General features: G+C 38.4%; 1 protein-coding gene across 1 annotated transcript in view; it reads left to right on the top strand.

Annotated features, from left to right (window-relative positions):
* The first annotated feature begins 10,995 nt into the window (after window positions 1–10,995).
* LOC149282407 (carbamoyl-phosphate synthase [ammonia], mitochondrial) overlaps window positions 10,996–19,004 on the top strand; it is a 36,725-nt gene continuing 28,716 nt past the window's right edge. The window contains exons 1-9 of the mRNA XM_089498278.1: window positions 10,996–11,139; window positions 12,807–12,916; window positions 13,404–13,548; window positions 13,703–13,792; window positions 15,967–16,023; window positions 16,308–16,400; window positions 17,919–18,008; window positions 18,575–18,703; window positions 18,835–18,941. Of these exons, the coding sequence (XP_089354404.1) occupies window positions 11,014–11,139; window positions 12,807–12,916; window positions 13,404–13,548; window positions 13,703–13,792; window positions 15,967–16,023; window positions 16,308–16,400; window positions 17,919–18,008; window positions 18,575–18,703; window positions 18,835–18,941 (947 nt within the window). The 5' untranslated portion in view covers window positions 10,996–11,013. The remainder of the gene's footprint in view (window positions 11,140–12,806; window positions 12,917–13,403; window positions 13,549–13,702; window positions 13,793–15,966; window positions 16,024–16,307; window positions 16,401–17,918; window positions 18,009–18,574; window positions 18,704–18,834; window positions 18,942–19,004) is intronic.

The raw sequence follows: 19,004 nt of genomic DNA, 5'->3' as shown, positions 1-19,004 counted from the left end.
GGAGGAAGGAAGCAGGAGAGGCTGCACACCCCGCGCGACAAAGCTTCCTCTGACAACTGCTCCGCCCACTACACGACGTCACGGGAAAAAGCAGCGCTCTTACTGGCGAACGGTGCACACGCATCGCACACGGACCCGCGCAAGGTTTACGCTGTAAACACTGCGCTCAAGCCCACACGCACCACTCGCTTTCTACTCTTCACGGCCCCACTGCGCATGTGCCACTGACTTTACAGTACGTGGGCACACGTATATATCTGCTCATGTGAACACTATACACGGATCTGCATATATCACAGGGGAGAACTAGTACATTTTGGCCTGGAGGGCAAATAAATCCAAGTGCCCCCCCCCCCGTGTACATATGCACACTAGAGGCCGCTATGTGCCCTGCTCACTTGGTGCAAGGTACCTGCCTCTTGCTACCCATAGTGAACCGGCCAAGGTGTGACTGACACCCTGCTACGTATAACACACTTTTTTCAAACTTATTTTTACATTGGAAGGATCTGTCCTTCTTTCGTCCCCTGATGTCCCTCTTTTGAGGGAGTGCAGCATTATTTGCTGGGTATGAACGTATCGCAGCGCTCTATAGCCCTGAAACTTATAATAACGTACAGCGAGGAATATGTGTTCTCTTTTACGTTAATAGGTATCACTAATGGGCATACCTGGGAACTCTGGGTCAACACCTGAATCCTCCAGGTAGCAGCGGAGGTTGTCCGCGCGCAGACGTTCACTGGTTGCCAGAGAGGAGGTTACTGGTCCCCTGCAGCACTGCGGGGAAGAGGGGCAGGGGGGGGTGTAGTTTGAAGGGGCAGAGGGGGGGGTAGTTTGAAGGAGCAGAGAGGGGGGGGTAGTGAGGGGGGGCGCCAGAGGAGTAGTCCGCACAGGGCGCCACAACGCCTAAGACCAGCTCTGTTCACAATGTTCTAGATTGTGGCACATTATTTATTGAACTTTCAATATGAACAGTCTTTATGGTGAAAGTAATGCTAAAAAGACTTGTTACCGTTGGGCAAAAGAAACATAACTATTTATCGAATAAAGGACAATGATCACTATACAGCCAAAAAAACATATGCAGAAAGAGAATGTATAGAAAACATGTAAAGGAGAAGACCCAGACTGGGTGTAAATGCTGTCTCAAGTCCTTGTTACGCTAGGCAACCTGGTAGATACTGTATACGTGGACAAGCAAGTGCGTAGTGTCCTGGAATGCTTAAATCAGATCAGCTCAGGGGGTAGTTCCCCCAGCCCTCCATGCCAGCTCCCCCGATGAAGGATTAAACATTTTTTGTCTGCGTCCGCTTAGATCAGCCAAATCGTTTATTTTCTTCAGGTTTGCCATAAGTCGGGGTGGCAGATTTGATTTTCCAGCACATGTAAGGTTTTCTAAAATGCAATAGCTCATAGGTGTAGGAATACAAGAGAGGAAGTCTTTATTAACACTACCCTTTTAAATAAATAATCATGTAGATACTTAAGAAATGGGAGTATTATCTCAATTAAAGTTAATTGGTACACAAAATACATATTTTTTAATGAGAAATTAAATATATTCTGTTGTACTGTAGTTTAAAGTTAGCACATTCTCCAAAACCGAACATTGGAATTACTCTGTCCTCCAAGCACAGGAAAAGAAGCTCCTCTCCACTCCCTATACTTCTATGCCCACCAAATTTGTGCTTTACTACCTCCGCTTCACTCCCTATTCTTCTATGCCCACCCTATTTTTGTTTTACTACCTCCGCTTCACTCCCTATCCTTCTATGCCCACCCCATTTGTGTTTTACTACCCGTACTCTCTCCACCCAGTCTCTTGCCATATGACCTGGTGAACAACCCTCTAATGTTATGTAATATCAGGGGCAGGATAAATGGGAAGGACTTTGAACCTCTGGATGTCCTCAGATTAGCCATTGTTGGAAGCCAAGAACATTTCTGCCAAACTCTCTAATAGTCAATTTGGCTGATTCAAGATAAGGCCCTCCCCCTGTTTAATAGATATTAGTGCCCTGTAATTAATGTGCCATTGGCGTAGAGGACTACTTAATTTGCAAATCATTGCATCCTTTTAGCTACATTTCATCTAGCAACATGTCTATGCCAGTAGTATGCAATTGTAAGTGTTTCCTAACTACTCATGTTGGATGTTTCATAGCTGAGGAAAGCACCAGAGGACCGTGTTTTGGATAGAAGGCACCTCTAAACAGACGTGTTCATATACATATAATCACTTTTTCCTCTTTACTTAGTATCACTCTTTTGTTTTATTTAGCACCTGATCTGATACACACTTCTGGAACAAAATAAAATGTATCTTCTCTTAAAGAGCAACCAAGAATGCATTTGACCACTTCAATAGCACCCAAGTGTCCTCTTTAAGCAGGACAGCCTTTCACAGGGTTGTATTCATTAAAGGGAGAGTAGGCAGGAGAGTTGTGGTTTTAACTATTTCACTATTCATTATGAAGGGCTAGCACTGGCAGGTTTCTCCAGCAAGTAGGACTTAGTTGTCCCTGTTTATGCATAAATAACTGGGTGAGGAGACTGTTCAGTCTCCGGAATTTCAAAAAAACTAATTACAGATGCTGGAAAGGTAACACTCAACCAGCCGATGGATGAAGAAATTTGGCTGAACTTTAGTGATAAGGTGTACAGTACATTCTGCTGTGCAAGGTCACAGAGCCAGATAGTATCACATGTGTTTCAAATATAATAGTCTCCACCCACTACAGCCTTACCCCCCTCCAAAAAAAACACGGTGAAGAAAAAATAATATAAGTATTTGCTGAGAACTTGAATTAAAATTACCATTTTTCATCTTAAAAAATTATTGTAGACTGCAAAGGGTTAAAATACTAGATTTATTTAATTGCCAAATCATCTAATTTCCTTTGTTGCTGCTGTTGTTGACCATTTATTCTAACTCACATGGTTTGCCATACTAGGCTATTCTGTTAATTATCTCAAGTGGTCTTTGTGCCCTTTAAACAGAATTACAGCAATGCTTATATTTTAAGTCTCACAGATGTGTTCATGTAGATAGGATTATTATGTTCTAGCAGCAGTACATCAAAACAAAGGGGACACATAAAATTAACAAAATCTAAGTAAAGTGAATTCTCCAACTAAAAATCTTATGTGTCACTATCATACATTTTAAATAGGATTTTCAGAGCATTAAGAAATGTGATCCTAAATTCTTGGTCATTCAAAATAGAAGATTTCTTTTGGTTGTTACTGATAAACCTAATAACGTAAAAAGTCATTGTGTCACTGCTCCAATATTTTATCTAGAGGAAAAATCCTATGGGGAGAACAATTCTGGGAGATGCAGCAACTGCTGATCACCAGAACCTCGTCTAGACCATCAACAATGAAATACCAACACCTGTAACAAAAATAATATAAATGCATAAAAGAACATAAGTCTGAATTTACTGACAAAAATTAATTCCTATTTTTTTAAATGTTTGTTCCACTTACTCATATCATAAACTTCCTTCTGGCACATACTCTTTATATTTGTTTTATTAAAAGGATTTTATTCTATCTGCGTTTAATGTTTTAATTTTTGAACAAGTGCCTATTGCGTAATAAAATGTACGTAACATTCTGCATTTGGACAATGAAGAAGGAAACAGATAGCATCCAATAGGGTTGAGGCAAATCAGCATTCAAATTGTAGGCTGGTAGTGATTTGGTGGGTTCTCCTATAAAATATATATTAAATAACCAATCAGACTAAAAGAAATGTGCTGACGTCAGCTGAAACAGAGTAAGAGTAAAATGAGCTGACTGAAGCACTTTGAGAAAGAAATTGCAATAATGTACATCAGGGTTTGCCCACTCTGTGTACAGGTGGATTCATCTTGTATAACAAAGCTACCCCATTCTTGGATAGATATCTAGGATGCTGAAATTATTGGGACCCTTCTTGAGAACCTTCTACTGAAGAGTCCACTTTCCAGTTAACACAGTCATAGAGCATGTGCAAAATGGTAGTTTCTTGTGAGCATTGTGAGATATCTTGCCATCTCCAGGTTACATAGGAAAAGCAGGTTATGATGTCACACTGCCACCCACTTAACACTGCTGAGTGATTTAGCCAGAGCAAGGCACACTGGTTGATGTTTAATATTGCACAATGTGATGGCCTTGCCTTTGAAAACTCTGGCTAATTGTACATATCATGCACAGAAATCTAACATGTGATTTCTGGTTTAGGTATACTGTTTTTTTGCAGTATACAAATACCATCACTTTATGTATTTGGTTAACCTGCTGATATTCTTGTTGTGCTCTGCGTTGCAGTCTACCTTGTATGTAATGTATCTTCAGTTGTTGAATAAACTCAATTGAACTCTTTTGTTAAATTATCTGCTTGCTAATTTCAAACCCTAATCTTATACCCAAAACCAAGGTAAGGAGAGACACAAAAAAAAAAACAATTGCCCCCAAACCTAGAAGTAACTCCAGCAAAGCCAATGCCAATGTGTAAGAAAAAAAGGAGGAGTGTGCAGCCTTCATCGTGATATACAAACAAAATGTAAAAAAAAGTAGAGGGAAAAACTCAAAACCCTGTGTTCCTATTAAATTCCTGGCTGGTCCATCTAGAAATGGGTAAAATAGGTATTTAAGATACTCAGTTAATGTGCTTTCAGGGAATATTTAGTTGGTGGCCATTTAGGGTAGTCCCCTAAAATCATGAGGTGGACATTCAAGGTTCAACTGTAATAAATTTGAACCACTTTGAACACTCATCATTTGGGAGGTGGTGCTGAGGAGAAGTGGGTTTTTGTTGTGTTTTCTTCAATGTTCCAGGTAGCCCAAAATGTGCCTGACACGTGAAAAAGTAGAAAGAAAGTGTGTTACTGTTAGATTTGTGTTAGGGAGGGGCCACCTAGAAAGGTAAGTAGGGTATTTTTGAAATCCTCCAGATGGGGGTTTATTTTGATGTTTAAGGGTAGCTATCCCCCAAAATCTCATAGTGCACATTTTTGGTTCAATTGAGCAAATTTCTCTACGTAAAACCACTTTGCGCAGTTATACCTACAAACACACACATTCTCCCTTACCCATACATATACACTATATTTTACCTATACACACTCCTGCCTCCTGCTTTGCCAGCAACTAAATGCCCCCCCTTCACAGTCACCACATTTCTACTCCTCCATAGCCACCAAATTTCTACTCCTCTACAGCCTACAACTCGTACCCCCCACACATATAAGGCACCATCAACAGCCTCTTATGCCTACATTGGAACTGATACTATTGAAAGCTACTAGCATAGTCTTCTTTTCATTGCAGATGCTATATCACGTATCACCAGGATGACATCATCACATCAGAGAGACTCGTCACAAAGAGAAATGAAAAGATTTCAGAGTGCAACAGAAATTATAGTAAATCCCAGCAAGTGGTTGGATCTAGAGGCTGATCTAGGGTGGGGTACTAACACACACACACTCATACTAACATGCACAGACACTAACACACAAACCTAGAAACTCACACTAGCATATCCAGACACTAACACACACACATCCAGATACTCACACTAACTCTTTCAGACAATCACACTAACACACACAGACACAAACTAACACAAATACCCAGACACGCACACACACACGCAAACAAACACACTAAGACACGCCCAGAAACTCATATTAACACATCCAGGCACTCACATCCAAACACAAGCACAGACACTATCATAAACTAACACACACTTGGACACTTATACTAACACACAGTCACACTAAAACACCCAGACACTTACACACACACATACTTACACACAAACCCAGACACTCACACTAACATACCCAGGCACACACATCCCTTGTCACACACCACAACATTTCCCCAGTTATTTTTTTTATATAACAAATAATGTACTATGCACTTTGGATATATAATGCATTGGTGTTCTTACTTTGTATTTCTGACTATATGATTGAATTGTTTTGATTATGATATTGCAGGACATTGTGTGATTTACCTAAGCTGTTATGGTATTGAAATAAATACATATTTTAAAAAACCTCCTGTAGGTGCACAATGTGTTGGCTTTTGGTAATGGGTTATAACAAGCACATCATTTTATAACAGCAAATTAAGGACTGCCAACTCTCCTGGAAGTCATTCAGAGGTTTGAGAGGGGAGACAGACATCTAAACCCTCTTGCCTAGCCTCCTGGGCAGGTGGGAGATTGTGGACCACCTGAATCCTCAGAATAGCAGCAACCAATTAAATACCGGTATATGCTATTGGAATATTGCAATTATCATTGACTTCAACAGGAGCACTACAACTATGGAGACCCATTTAAAATAGAAAAGACTAAATGTAATTAGCTTTGAATTAGCTTGGAGGTTATTCAGGAAAAGCACCTATATTTTTTCCTGTTGAATAAAAAATAAAATCCTTATATACTTAAATCTCTTATCAAAACCAGTAGCACTTTGACCACTAGCAGATCCACAACAGGTAATTTTCTTTTACTTTGTGCCAGAAGGCATTATTAGATCTCATGCCAGCATTCGTCATGTGACAGAAAGGTCGAGGCTAAATGGTGCCCTAAATAAATACTTCGTGGACATTCATCTTTTATTACAAACCATGGCCTGTGTCTTCTGGCCTCTAATATTATGGATTATCAATTCAATTTGGAAATCAGTAACAAATTAAGAGGTACAGTAGTGTTTATGGCACCAACTTTTGAAATCATATTGGTAGCTTTGGTCATAAGTAAAAAAAAAATTAGAACACTGGGACTTCATCCCTAATCAGTGGATTTACTGCATTACCTATGCATCGTAAAGGGCCAGTTTGTCCTGTTTGTTTGACAAACGTACCCTCCATAGTTAATCGCTAAGGTGGTGGTAAACTTGAATCTAATCTCACCGCAACTCACATAGGACTCGCTGTTTAGTGCATAAATCTACTTGTGAGTAAACATTATTTTCATTAGCTGTACAAATTCTATGCAATAGAAGCATGCCAAAAAATAAGCTTCCATTACATGTCTGACACTGTATGGATTGGGTTTTTCACAGTAGAAGTGATACAAAGTACTTATGGATATCAATAATTTGGTGGCAGAATACAAAATGTAATCATCTCATGTCTTTGTTCATTGTTACACTCCAGTTTTTTATTGCCTCCATTTTGAAAGTGGCCTGCCCATAGGGGAAATACCCTTCCACTTCACTTTTTGATTCCTTAACACAGGCTCATTCTTCTGAGCTGTGCTCAAAGCCATGTATACAGTGGGAACTATGTGCAAATGATGGAGCCTGTGTAACAGCGAGCAAGGAATAAAAAGGTGACATATCTGGTGTTATTTGCATGGGACCCAAGAGACATTACAAATGGCTCTGTGGGAAACTCCATGCCTCACTTTCACCTGGAACACATTGATGGCACAGCGGATACTTCTTGGAATAATGTGGCATCAAGCAATCTGACCACTAGACATAAGGGTTTGGCATGGATGGGCATTGAGGGAGACATTTGTCCATGCACAAAGTTGCTTACCCTGCCCCACACAGCTCACCACTTGGCCCTCATCTCCTTCTATATTTTGAGGTCCTTCCTTAGACTTCATAACAATTTACTGTAGCCCACTTACCTCAAGCCAAGGACTAAACCTAATATGAAAAACCGAGATAATTGTCCAGCTCATATTATTTTATGAATAAAACCTGAGAACCTTCATGACAGTATCTCAGTAGTTTCATTCAGGTGAGTCAAAAGATTACAACCCGTATGGATCCATTCATTCTTAAAAAAAAGCCAACTATAGGCCAATTATAACTGTAAAGTATTTTCTACATAATAAAGTTTGCCCTAGTAAATGTCTTTTCTTGCAAAAAATAAATTTTTCCATCACCCAGTCATGTGAGGTTATACGCCGCATGATCAACAACCCCAAACTGGATTGCACAATGTACTGGTTTCCAAACTCTCCTGTGGATTCAGCTTTCTTTTATCCATTTTGTAAAGGTTTATTATGGAAAGTCTCCAAATCAACACTTAGCACCCTCGACATACACACACCCTCCATTTCTACCAGTAGCCTCAGACCATCTTTTTACAACTGTTGCAAAACCTCACAAAAACATGATGGGACCTCGCAAACATACCTTTTAGCTGTTTAATTTAAGGGGTTTTGACTATATGGATAGGTTATAGTCTACTCTGTATGCAATGCTAACTACATGTGATATATGTTTAACCTAAGTTCACCCTTAAAAATTAGAAGGTAATATTTGTTTAAGAGGACAGTTTTTATGAACAGAAATGTGTTTTTAAATTGTACTGTTACAATTGATATGATTTCTATAGCTTTTAAAATAAAAAAGTGTAGAAAAATATTGTGATACGAGAAACAACTATCTATACAAAGTAAAAAAATAATAAAAACGTCTTTAAGAAAAAAATGTGTAGACAATGCTGGAAATGATTTGTCACTAAAAGCCAAATTCGATTGAAATGATCATTGCGAGAGAGAAGTACCTCTGTAAAGTACTACACAAACTTGGCAAGTCGACCCCTTTGCACTTTCCAAATACCTGGTCCTACTTGCAAGATGGTTTAAAGGCATCATTCCAAATTAATAACACTCTCTAATACATTAAGCAAATAAACCTATACAAATCTGTTATCCGTTTCTTTTTTCTGGTGGTTTAATCATCCCAAAAGAATTCACATACAGGACTGTGCAAAAGTTTTAGGCAGGTGTGAAAAAAGGCTATAAAGTGAGAATGCTTTCAAAAATAGAGATGCTGCAAAGTGAGCGAACAGAAGAAGAATCAAAGTCAAATCATTATTTGGTGTGACCGCCCTTCAAATCAGCATCAGTTCTTCTAGGTATGCTTGCACAAAGTCAGGGATATACCAAATAGGTGCTAGTGATCATTAATTTAATATGTAGCACACATCATGCGTACGTCCCTTCCTAATCTGAAGATGTCCAGCAGTGCCATCAGCTCAGCATTGGCAGAATACCCTGGTACACCAATTTACTGTGTGGAGAAGTCTGGTCAGAAGTTTGTAAAGCTTGCGGTCAAAAGGTCATACGTCCGACGTGGATACAAGGCCGAGCAACTCAACTAATAATGAAAACACAGCAACTGGGGTGCAGAAGAGCAGCAGTAATTGCTCTGGTCCGATAAATAACAATTTGAAATATTTAGCTGTCACACAAGGCAGTTTATTCACCGAAGGGATGGATACCGATACAAGAATGAGTGTTTGCAGGCAGCAGTGAAGGATGGTGGGGTTCCTTGCAACTTTGGGGCTGCATTTCTGCAAATGGTGGTAGGGTATTTGGTTAGAATTAATGGTCTCCTCAGTACCATCAGGGAGGTATCTGATTGGATCCAAATCTATTCTGCAGCATGACAACGACCCCAAATATAAAGCCAAAGCCATCAATAACTATATTTAGCTCAAAAAAGAATAAGGAGTCCTGGAAGTAATGGTATGGTCCCCACAGAGACCTGATCGTTGAGTCTGTCTGGGATTACATGAAGAGAGAGAATTAACTGAGGGTGCCTGAATCTACAGAAGGACTGTGGTTAGTTCTCCAAGATGGTGAACAACCTACCTGCCGAGTTCCTTAAAATCCAGTGTCCAAGTGTACCTAGAAGAATTAATGCTGATTGCTTGAAGGCAAATGTCACATCAGATATTGGTTTGATTTAGATGTTTCCTCCGTTTGTTACATGATAAAAATAAACTATTAACACATCTGCCTAAAGTTTTGTATAGTACTGTAAAATTTTAAGAAGCCATTTAAGATTTGTTGACAACAGTCTATCATTGCCAGCTATTGGGTCACATGACTAATGACTAGTAAAAAGTATATGAGGCAAAGTTTTATTAAATATTTCTGGGAAGAATCTGGACATTCAACAATGCTAGGAATGGTGTTTCTAATGTGCATTTAGCTTCAAAATGTTAAATTCAGTAGGTGAAATAGTACAACATACTTTTTGAATAACATAAATGCAATATCCTTTTAGACATTTTTGTGAGAAGCTGATTTTTTTTTTATTGAAGCTCGGAGTTTCAGTGCTTCAATTTGAAAAAAAAAAAAAGCCAGTGCCAAAATGTGGCTTGTAAGAGCCATAGTGGATTGTCTCAGCCTGTCATTACTAGTTTTTTTTATACCGTTTGAATGTATGTATTGCAAGAAGCTCTGCGTTACTTGTTGGCGCTATATAAATAAAAGATAATAATGAGTAAAGTTGTTGCTCCCCAACTAGAGTGGCTAAAATATTGCGTTTAGCAACAGGATTCCCAGGGTTTACTAACGCACTTGTGCAGGTAATCTCTGTATCTCAATCAAACACATGAAAAATGAAAGGTGCGCAAAAAATGTATTATTTGAACCAGTAAAAGGACATTTGTGCAATATAATATTAATGTAATTGTATAATAATATAATAATATCTATGTTTTTGCAATCCTTTCATTTTTTTGTGTTTGTCTTTCTAAAACGTAGATTGGGCTTTTTTTTCCACTTAATCTCTGGATCTCTTGGTCCTTGAGACGTGATTTGGATAACTCTTCATCATGTGTTCTCAGTTAATTTAAAGGTAAAAAAAAAAGTCCTGATTTACTGTTAGGTCATGATAAAGAACAAATAATACGAATGCCACATGTCCGAAATAAGCAAATGCATACTTTGCTAAAAAAAATAAAAAGGACAAGGCTAGTAATGCAATGTGTTTGAACATCTCACGAGACAGATAATGGTTTACCTGTGTTGCAACCAAATCACAGCAAAGTCAAAATCATGCTGCAGTTTTGTTACAGCAAAAGGAGGAGCAAAAGTGAGGGTGGAGTCAAATTTCAATGTATTAAATGCCCCCATCTGTGCATATATCAGCAAAGGTGACCCAGCTTTTAGCCTCCTTTCCTGCCCCTCGGTCAACGTGCCTCTACTGCAAAAGAAGAGCGGAACAGCCCCACAGAATCCTAAAGATGACCAGGATTTTGTCCGTGTTTAAGGCTGTCAGGGCCTTAAAAGATGGGGCTGGGGTTCTCAACACATCTGCCCATCGTCAATTGGGCTTTTCAAAGGCTGGAGTCCGGTTCATGAGTGTAAAGGTATATTAATGTTTCTTTTTGTAAAGGCGTATAGTAACAATGAGTAATCCCCTATTATTTTGTATCATTTAACACATTTTTATTGTATATTGCTTTAGTAGTGTGCTATAGGCGTAATCATTGAGTATCATTTTTGAAATGTGCATTGCATTGAAGTAGTAGCAGCAGTGTTGGATATATCGATGACACTTCATACCATAAACTTTTTTATTACACATAGAGCTTCATAACAAAACAAGTGTTTTTTTGTTCAAACTACAGGATATTTGGCAATAATAAGTGCTGAACATGCCAGGGGTAAATAATTTACCATTTGATCTATGATTTTAAAAATAATGAATATTTTATTTGTTTTTGTCAACAAGGTTAAGTTGGATGGACTTTGTGTTTTTTTTGTTTGTTTTTTTAATATTTGCATGCTCTATCAAAGTGAATGTCCATGTGGCTCTTATCTGTTAGAAAACATCCAAAATGTTCATATCCTGATGCCAAAACCGTACAAAGTTCAAACAGGTTTAATATACACATCATGTTATGAATTCAATAGTAGTCAATACGCATGAACTCATTTGTTTCTTTCAAGTGACATTTTGGATAAAATGTCTATTATGTCCAAGGTCTTAAATTAAATGTAAATTAAACTGTAGTTTTTTTTTATATACATGTAATGTAATGGATATATAGCAATTAATTCAAGCAGCTCCCTAGCTGTTGCACAACTTGTGCATCAATGGTTTCCATGTATCCATAGGCCTCCCCTCCTCTTATAGAAAAATGGCTGAGCATGTTGAGACATACAGATCCAGAAGACTCAGTGGCATTTTTTAACTAAGGCAAGAGTTTGCAGGAGGCTTCCAGCTTCAGCTCATCAACCTTGTTCTGCATTATGAAGGACACCTTAATGATGGCATATGCATTATGCAGGGCAAACTCATTTTATTCAGCTTTTAACAATTGTCTTGTCGTTCACGGTTTAGAACCTCAAGGTTAATTATTATACATTTTTTCACGAGCCAAAGTTCAATTTAGTGAATAATGGGTGGGTTTAAACTCTGTTAAGTAGTGTACACTTTCATGTGTGTCATATGAGAGAAGATGTCTCGGTTTAGTAGAGAGTAATTCCTTCTCACTTTAGCTTTTTTGTTTTATACTAACACTGGTTTTTTTGCTTCTTTCACAAAGATGATTAAAGTATTGGTGTTAGGTACAAATCCCTCACAATCTATCAAAATGATGTTGAGATAGTAAATAAGCCTTACCATGCGCTGCAAGGGAGTGCGAACCAATGTCTTGCAATAAGCAAAGAATCTGGATTCTGACTGCAGCCACTGTAATGAATATTAGGTCTAAAGGTGCAATAAACCTGACACCTCAGCCTTTAGAAACAGTACACCTATGGATTCTACACATTGCAATTTGAAAAGCACTGCCCAGCAGTATGTTGAACTCATCCACTGCCTTCATTGTGTATAAAGGTTATGGGTTTTACATAGTGCCGGGCAAGACTTGTCACCGAACCTAGTTGACCTAATGTATGAAGACGTTGAGGCAGTTCAATTGGCAAGATCTTTTCTCACTCAAATCAGAAGGTAAAACAGACACGGAGTAGTGGAAAGAGCGAAGAGGCAAAGCTGTGGCTGTTACTCTAACCCTATTTTGTGTTGCAGGCTCATACTGCTAATTTAGTGCTTGAAGATGGAACAAGGATCAAAGGATACTCTTTTGGGCATCCAGCCTCTGTAGCTGGAGAAGTCGTTTTTAACACTGGCTTGTCAGGGTTAGTATGTCTTTTCCAAATCTCGGCGTGTCTCCCGGGTTAAAGTGACAAAATGCCTGTGTGCTACTATCTGAAACGGACACGTGACATTCTACTCCTATTTGCTTCCAGGTCCTTTAAATGATCCCTGAAATCCCAGTCTCAGTCGTAGCAATAATTTTTCATAAATTGGGATTTACAGTGCTCCGGGAATCATAGGTGTGTTAAGCTTGGGTTATGCTGCAGTAGAACATCTTGCGGTCTGCACTGGTACATTTTACTTGGAGTCACTCACCAAATTATTGACTGGACTATCCTCAGAAATAAAAGTGCTGCATGAGTCTTTATTTTCAGACTGATACATCCCATCCAAAAGAATCTTAAACATTTAACTGATCACACCTGTAAGATCCTTCATTAGTTGTATTAAAGTTGGCTTCATCAAGAGAACCTATAAGAAAGATTAGGTTTGGGAGCAGTTATTTACAGTAACACTTGATTTACCCAGGTATGTGGAAGCGATCACAGACCCAAGCTACCATGGCCAGATTCTCACCCTTACCAACCCAATCATTGGAAATGGAGGAGCACCAGACACCAAGGCGGTGGATTCATATGGTCTCATGCAATTCCTTGAGTCAGAGAATATTCAGGTACTACTACATGATGTTTGCTTTTTGTCTTTATATGAGTGATGGTTTACAGAAATTGCTGTGTAGTCAGAGTATTTTTTTAATTCATCAGACCCAGTACCTTTGGGACGTGGGTAGTAGAGTGATTGTATTATCCCTTCTTCTGTCTCTGTAGGTTTCTGGCTTGTTGGTTCTCGATTACAGCCATGAGTACAGTCACTGGAGAGCTGTCAAGTCTCTATCAGAATGGCTGCACGAGGAAAAGGTTTGTAACTTTTATTATGAAGAGATAATGGGACACATCCTTTGGATGAAGAGATACATTATGCTCTTTGGTTATATTGAATTATTACACTTTGGTACTTTATTTTGGTGAAAGTACAAACATTTACTTGTCATATCAAGATACCACCAACAAAAGTTAAGGATACAAACGGTATTAGATATAACATGGTCATTATGTGAATAATATTACAATATTGCCATCTGGTGGATTAGATTTTACAGTATAGTTTACAAAGTCAATGTTTCGTAGGCTAGAACACAATTATTATTCTCTCTTTAAATAACAAATAATATTTTGATTTTTAAATTAATATTATTTCCATAAAAAGTAATTTCTTTCCTCCACAATTACAAAGGAGCATTTCTTTAATCAGTTATGGAAACATCTTTAAAGGGGAAGTCTACCTTCCCCCCAAACAGCTGGTTTCTGTCATCTCTGTCCCAAAACAGCTTATCTGTGCCATCTTTGTTATTAAACAGCTTGTCTGTGCCATCTTTTTCCTAAACAGCTTGTCTGTGCCATCTTTGTTCTTAAATAGCTTGTCTGTGCCATCTTTGCCCCCAAACGATCAGATGACCTCTACACTCTCTGTGCCGCTAGCTGCAGGTATTACACTTGCCTAGCGGTTTTAAAGGGGTAAACAAGCTAGACAAGTGATTGCACGGGAGGCCAGGTCGCAGTTGCGACGCAAGCGAACATGATTGTTATGCCCAGGGCCGGCCGAAGACTTAACGCCGCCTGGGGCGAAGTTTAAAATGCCGCCCCCCGCCGACGCCGGGGGGGCGGCATTATCTACCCCCCCGGTACTTACCCTTAAACAGTCCTGCGGCGAGTCTCCCTGTGCTGCCACGGTGCCGGCTTGTAATGCTGAGCGCCGGAAATTCGCGTCACTTCCGGCGCTCTGCATTACAAGCCGGCACCGAGACCGAACAGGGAAACTCGCCGCAGAGGAGAGAGAGAGGGGCGCCGAGCGGGTAAGCGAAAACCACTCGGTGCCCCTCTCTCTCTCCTCCGCTTCAAAAAAAACCGCTTGGGGCGGCAAAGTGCCGCCCCTTCTGAAGTGCCGCCTGGGGCAATTGCCCCAGTCGGCCCCATTGTAGGGCCGGCCCTGGTTATGCCCCTGGTCCCCTGGAAAAATATTTTTCTCTTTTAACATAAAACACAGTACTTTATACGGTAATGGAAGTCAGCATTGACAAAAACCTGCTTTTATCCAATTTTGCCCCAATAAGCATTTTCTGCAGACATGGGCTCTGCAATTGTTACCAGTAAAGTCACTTTGCTTGTTCAAATACCACACTGAGCTGATCCTTTATGGCAATTGCTAATGAAGCCCTGCTTGTACAATGAAAGCCTTTCCTCCAAAGACTCCGATTAGTCAGAGCATCTGGTTGGGTGATTAATACTGAGCTATTTTATCACAAAGCAGTATGATAAGTAGACAGAGTGTTTGTTTGGTAGATTGGGCTAAAATAACAGAGCTAGAACACAAAAATGACCAGTGTCTGAAAACATTATATTATGAAAATGTTGAACCACGTAAAAAAAAAAGAAAACAGCACAGTCATTTAAAAAAACATATTTTTAATCTGATACTAGTAACAAAAAAGCTCCCCTCCTGGGTCAATCTAAAATTGTTTTGACACTTTTGCAGCTAATCAGGAGGATCCACTGAATGGAAACCATACTTTAAAAAAAAAAGATTTGCCTGATTATAATTAATAATTTTTTGTAGCCTAAAGCAGTAACTTTGCAAACATTTTGAAATAACAGGTTTTCTTACCACATTTACGCCATGTAATATTTTAAATAGCACTATTTAAGAAGCACTAAATTTCCTTGCAAGTTGCGGTAAAATCATAACCTTAGCTCAGAGTATTAAATCATTGAAGCAATCCCCTCTTCTTAAATAATCGTCTGACATTTCAGACCATGCCAAATCTACCGTGCTTGTAATTCAACATGACTGGCTCCGATGTAGTAACTCTAAGGAGGTGATAAGAATACCTGTGTTGCTCGTAATAAAGTTTATTCTTTCGGCATATTGGAAATGGCCAATTTGAAAAGATGTGAAGGGTAATAGTTACTTTGGCATTCTGATGTTTTGGTCACCGTGTTACATTAACCTGTTCCTGGTGTGTCTTTTTCATCAGATCCCTGCCCTTTGTGGAATAGACACAAGAATGCTGGCTAAAAAGATTCGAGACAAGGTACGATGATCACGATGAGAACGTATATGCTACTTGACTAACAAAAAAGTATATCAAAAGGGAAATAGTGATCCTACTCCTGCCAATTATTCTAGAACTCGGCAGATTTGGTTTATTTTGTCCGTTATGTCTAATTTGGTTTATTATTTGCTAACCACACAAGAATTGTCGGTTTGGTTATTTGTAGATCTGTTTAGTTGATGGGGAATTGCTGCAACTTTAAGAACCCACCACTTCTGATTTCCAAATAAATTGTGATTTAGTTATTGAATGTATTTTTGTAGGGCACAGTGCTGGGAAAAATTGAATTTGAAGGACAGCCTGTGGAGTTTGTAGATCCTAACATAAGGAACCTGATTGCCGAAGTATCAACAAAGGTTAGTAAAAGTGTTTTCAATACTGTATGTTCATATGTCATGAGAAACTATCCTTCAGAAACAGGCATAAAGGGGTCACACAAGTTTTATTAGTTTCAGAACTGATCAAGTATTAATATTCCTGTGGAAAAAAAATTGTTACACATTTTCCTTACCCAACACCTTTTTCTTTATTATTTTTATTTCTTGTGAGTGTTTATCTATGATTTATTTAGTATTTGTGTCTGTCACTGTCAAGTGTCTTATCCATGTCCAAGTGACAATTAGCCATATAAAATCCAGAAGGAAAAAAAAAAAGAATGAACACTAAAAACTATTCTCACTAATAAGTGATTCAACTCCTAGGACACATAGACAAGTACCAACCACTCAACTTTGTGTACATATTTAGCGAATGTAACACAGAACTTTCTATTTTTACTTTAAAATCACTGCTTGTCTAAAGAGATCAAACCTCTGGGCAGCCAATTGAGATTAAAGTAATTAAATTAGGTTCAATTAAGATAAACTAGCTGTAAAAATGTGTCCATATCCCCTTGATACAAACTAAACAGGGATACATAGCTTTATATATATATATATATATATATATATATATATATTTATAAAAAAATATATTAAAACTCTTACACGTTATCATCACATTGATATTGTTTGCATACTAATTTAAGTACTAATATGTATGTATATATATATATATAATTTTGTTGATAAAATGTGTTGCTAGAATGACAAATACTTTTTTTTACCTATAGTTGGCCAACCTTCATTGAGTAACATGTAGCATCATATAAACTTTCAACATTTCAGAGACTCATGTGATCCTCATTATTATGAGATCCTCATATTACCACAAATGATAAGTGATTTAATGATAAAATAATAATAAAAGCTGCATATGAATATGAAATCAGTTGCACAGAGTCTGCTTTTGTTTTCTAATGATCACAATAAGAACACTAGGTTATGTTTAGTTAATGAGGCTGGCTGTTGTGAGGTGTTAACATAACACATTTTCAAGAGATCTCAGAGACAAAAGGAGGAATATTTTATAGCAGCGTCTTCCAGGCTTAAAAAGCCATCTAGTAAAATAAAGTTGACAATAATGGAATTTACCAATGGCAGTAATTAGCAAACACTGTAATCTGTCTGCTTTAGTGACAAACAGCCACTTAATAAAAACCAGCGTGAGGTGCATTTGTTTTCAGCTAGAGCCAAAAATTGATTTCTTAACATCTGCTTCTGCCTCTTTCATTAAGGAACTGTTCACACCAATAAAACCCCTCGGAAAATATTTTACGGGATTAGGTTTGGAGAAAGAGTTTATTAGTTCCATCCAGTATGTGTTATATGTGCCAGTTCTAATCAAGGCTGCCTCCCACCGTCCCTTGGGGCCAAAGAAATGTATCAGTAGAAAGAGCCAAGAACTCTTAAACCGTATAAGCTCATCTTATATGTGAAAAGAATATTTGCAAGTGACATCATTACATTACTTCACATTTATTTCTGTAATTCTAGGAGACCAAAGTTTATGGCAAAGGGAATCCAGTGAGAATCGTGGCTGTGGACTGTGGTGTCAAGCATAACATCATCCGCCATCTGGTGAAGGTAAATATGTTTCTATTTGGAATATGTTACAAACATTTCTTCTCGTCTCAAACTCGTCTAACAAACCTAAAACTATCTTAAAATACAAGTTAATTGGATTGAAGTAAAAAAATTCAATGTTCTGAGGCTGGTATTTAACATTGGTGGCTATAAAAAGTTAAGTAATTTCTTTTTAGCTTCTACTTTGTTTAAATACAACATTCATAGGAACATATAAAATCCCAAATTAGATTGTATGATGTATTTACAATGCAAGGCACCAAGGCTCAGTTCCATTGCTAGAGTAAGAAATCTATATTGGTTGTTGGCTATATGTGTGCAGTTAGAGACAGACGACTTAAATCAAATCCTTTGTTCGCTCTCTTGTGTAGGAAAATTGGCTCAGACCCACCACTGTATTTATTATTATTTGGTCCACACTTTGAACTGAATAAATGTAGACTGGGAATAAGTATTTTAGCTCTTTACCGCATTTACTTGTTGTCCTCTGCTGAGCTAAAGACTCCATGGAAATGCTTGTAGGAGTAACTACATTGTTGAACAATGTTTTCTCCATTTCAATGCAGAGGGGAGCAGAAGTACATCTTGTTCCATGGAACCATGACTTCTCCAAAATGGAATACGATGGGCTTTTTATTACAAGTGGACCAGGAAACCCAGAGCTTGCACAGCCACTCATTCAAAACCTCAAAAAGGTAAGTCAATGGTTATGGCCTTCACTGGCACTAGTTCCATACAGTATACAAGCATAACTGACTGGTCATGCAACAATATTAAATATGACCAAGTCCTAAGAATGCTAAGCTTTGGGGTTTTTTATCTTCAGGTCTTCAAGAGTGATCGACCTGAGCCAGTGTTTGGTGTCTGCATGGGAAATGAAATTGCAGCTTTAGCAGCAGGTGGCAAAACTTACCGGCTGCCCATGGCAAACAGGTACAGGTTAAAGCACAGATGAACACAATCTCCAAACACTGGAGATTAGGTGCATTAGGTTTA

This window comes from Sceloporus occidentalis, unplaced genomic scaffold, assembly GCF_023333645.1.
Source record: "Sceloporus occidentalis isolate IW3139 unplaced genomic scaffold, rSceOcc1.0.p SCAF_117, whole genome shotgun sequence".
In the NCBI taxonomy this organism is placed as follows: Eukaryota; Metazoa; Chordata; class Lepidosauria; order Squamata; family Phrynosomatidae; genus Sceloporus; species Sceloporus occidentalis.
Note: the sequence above shows the minus strand (reverse complement) of the source record. Positions and strands in the feature narration are given on the sequence as shown.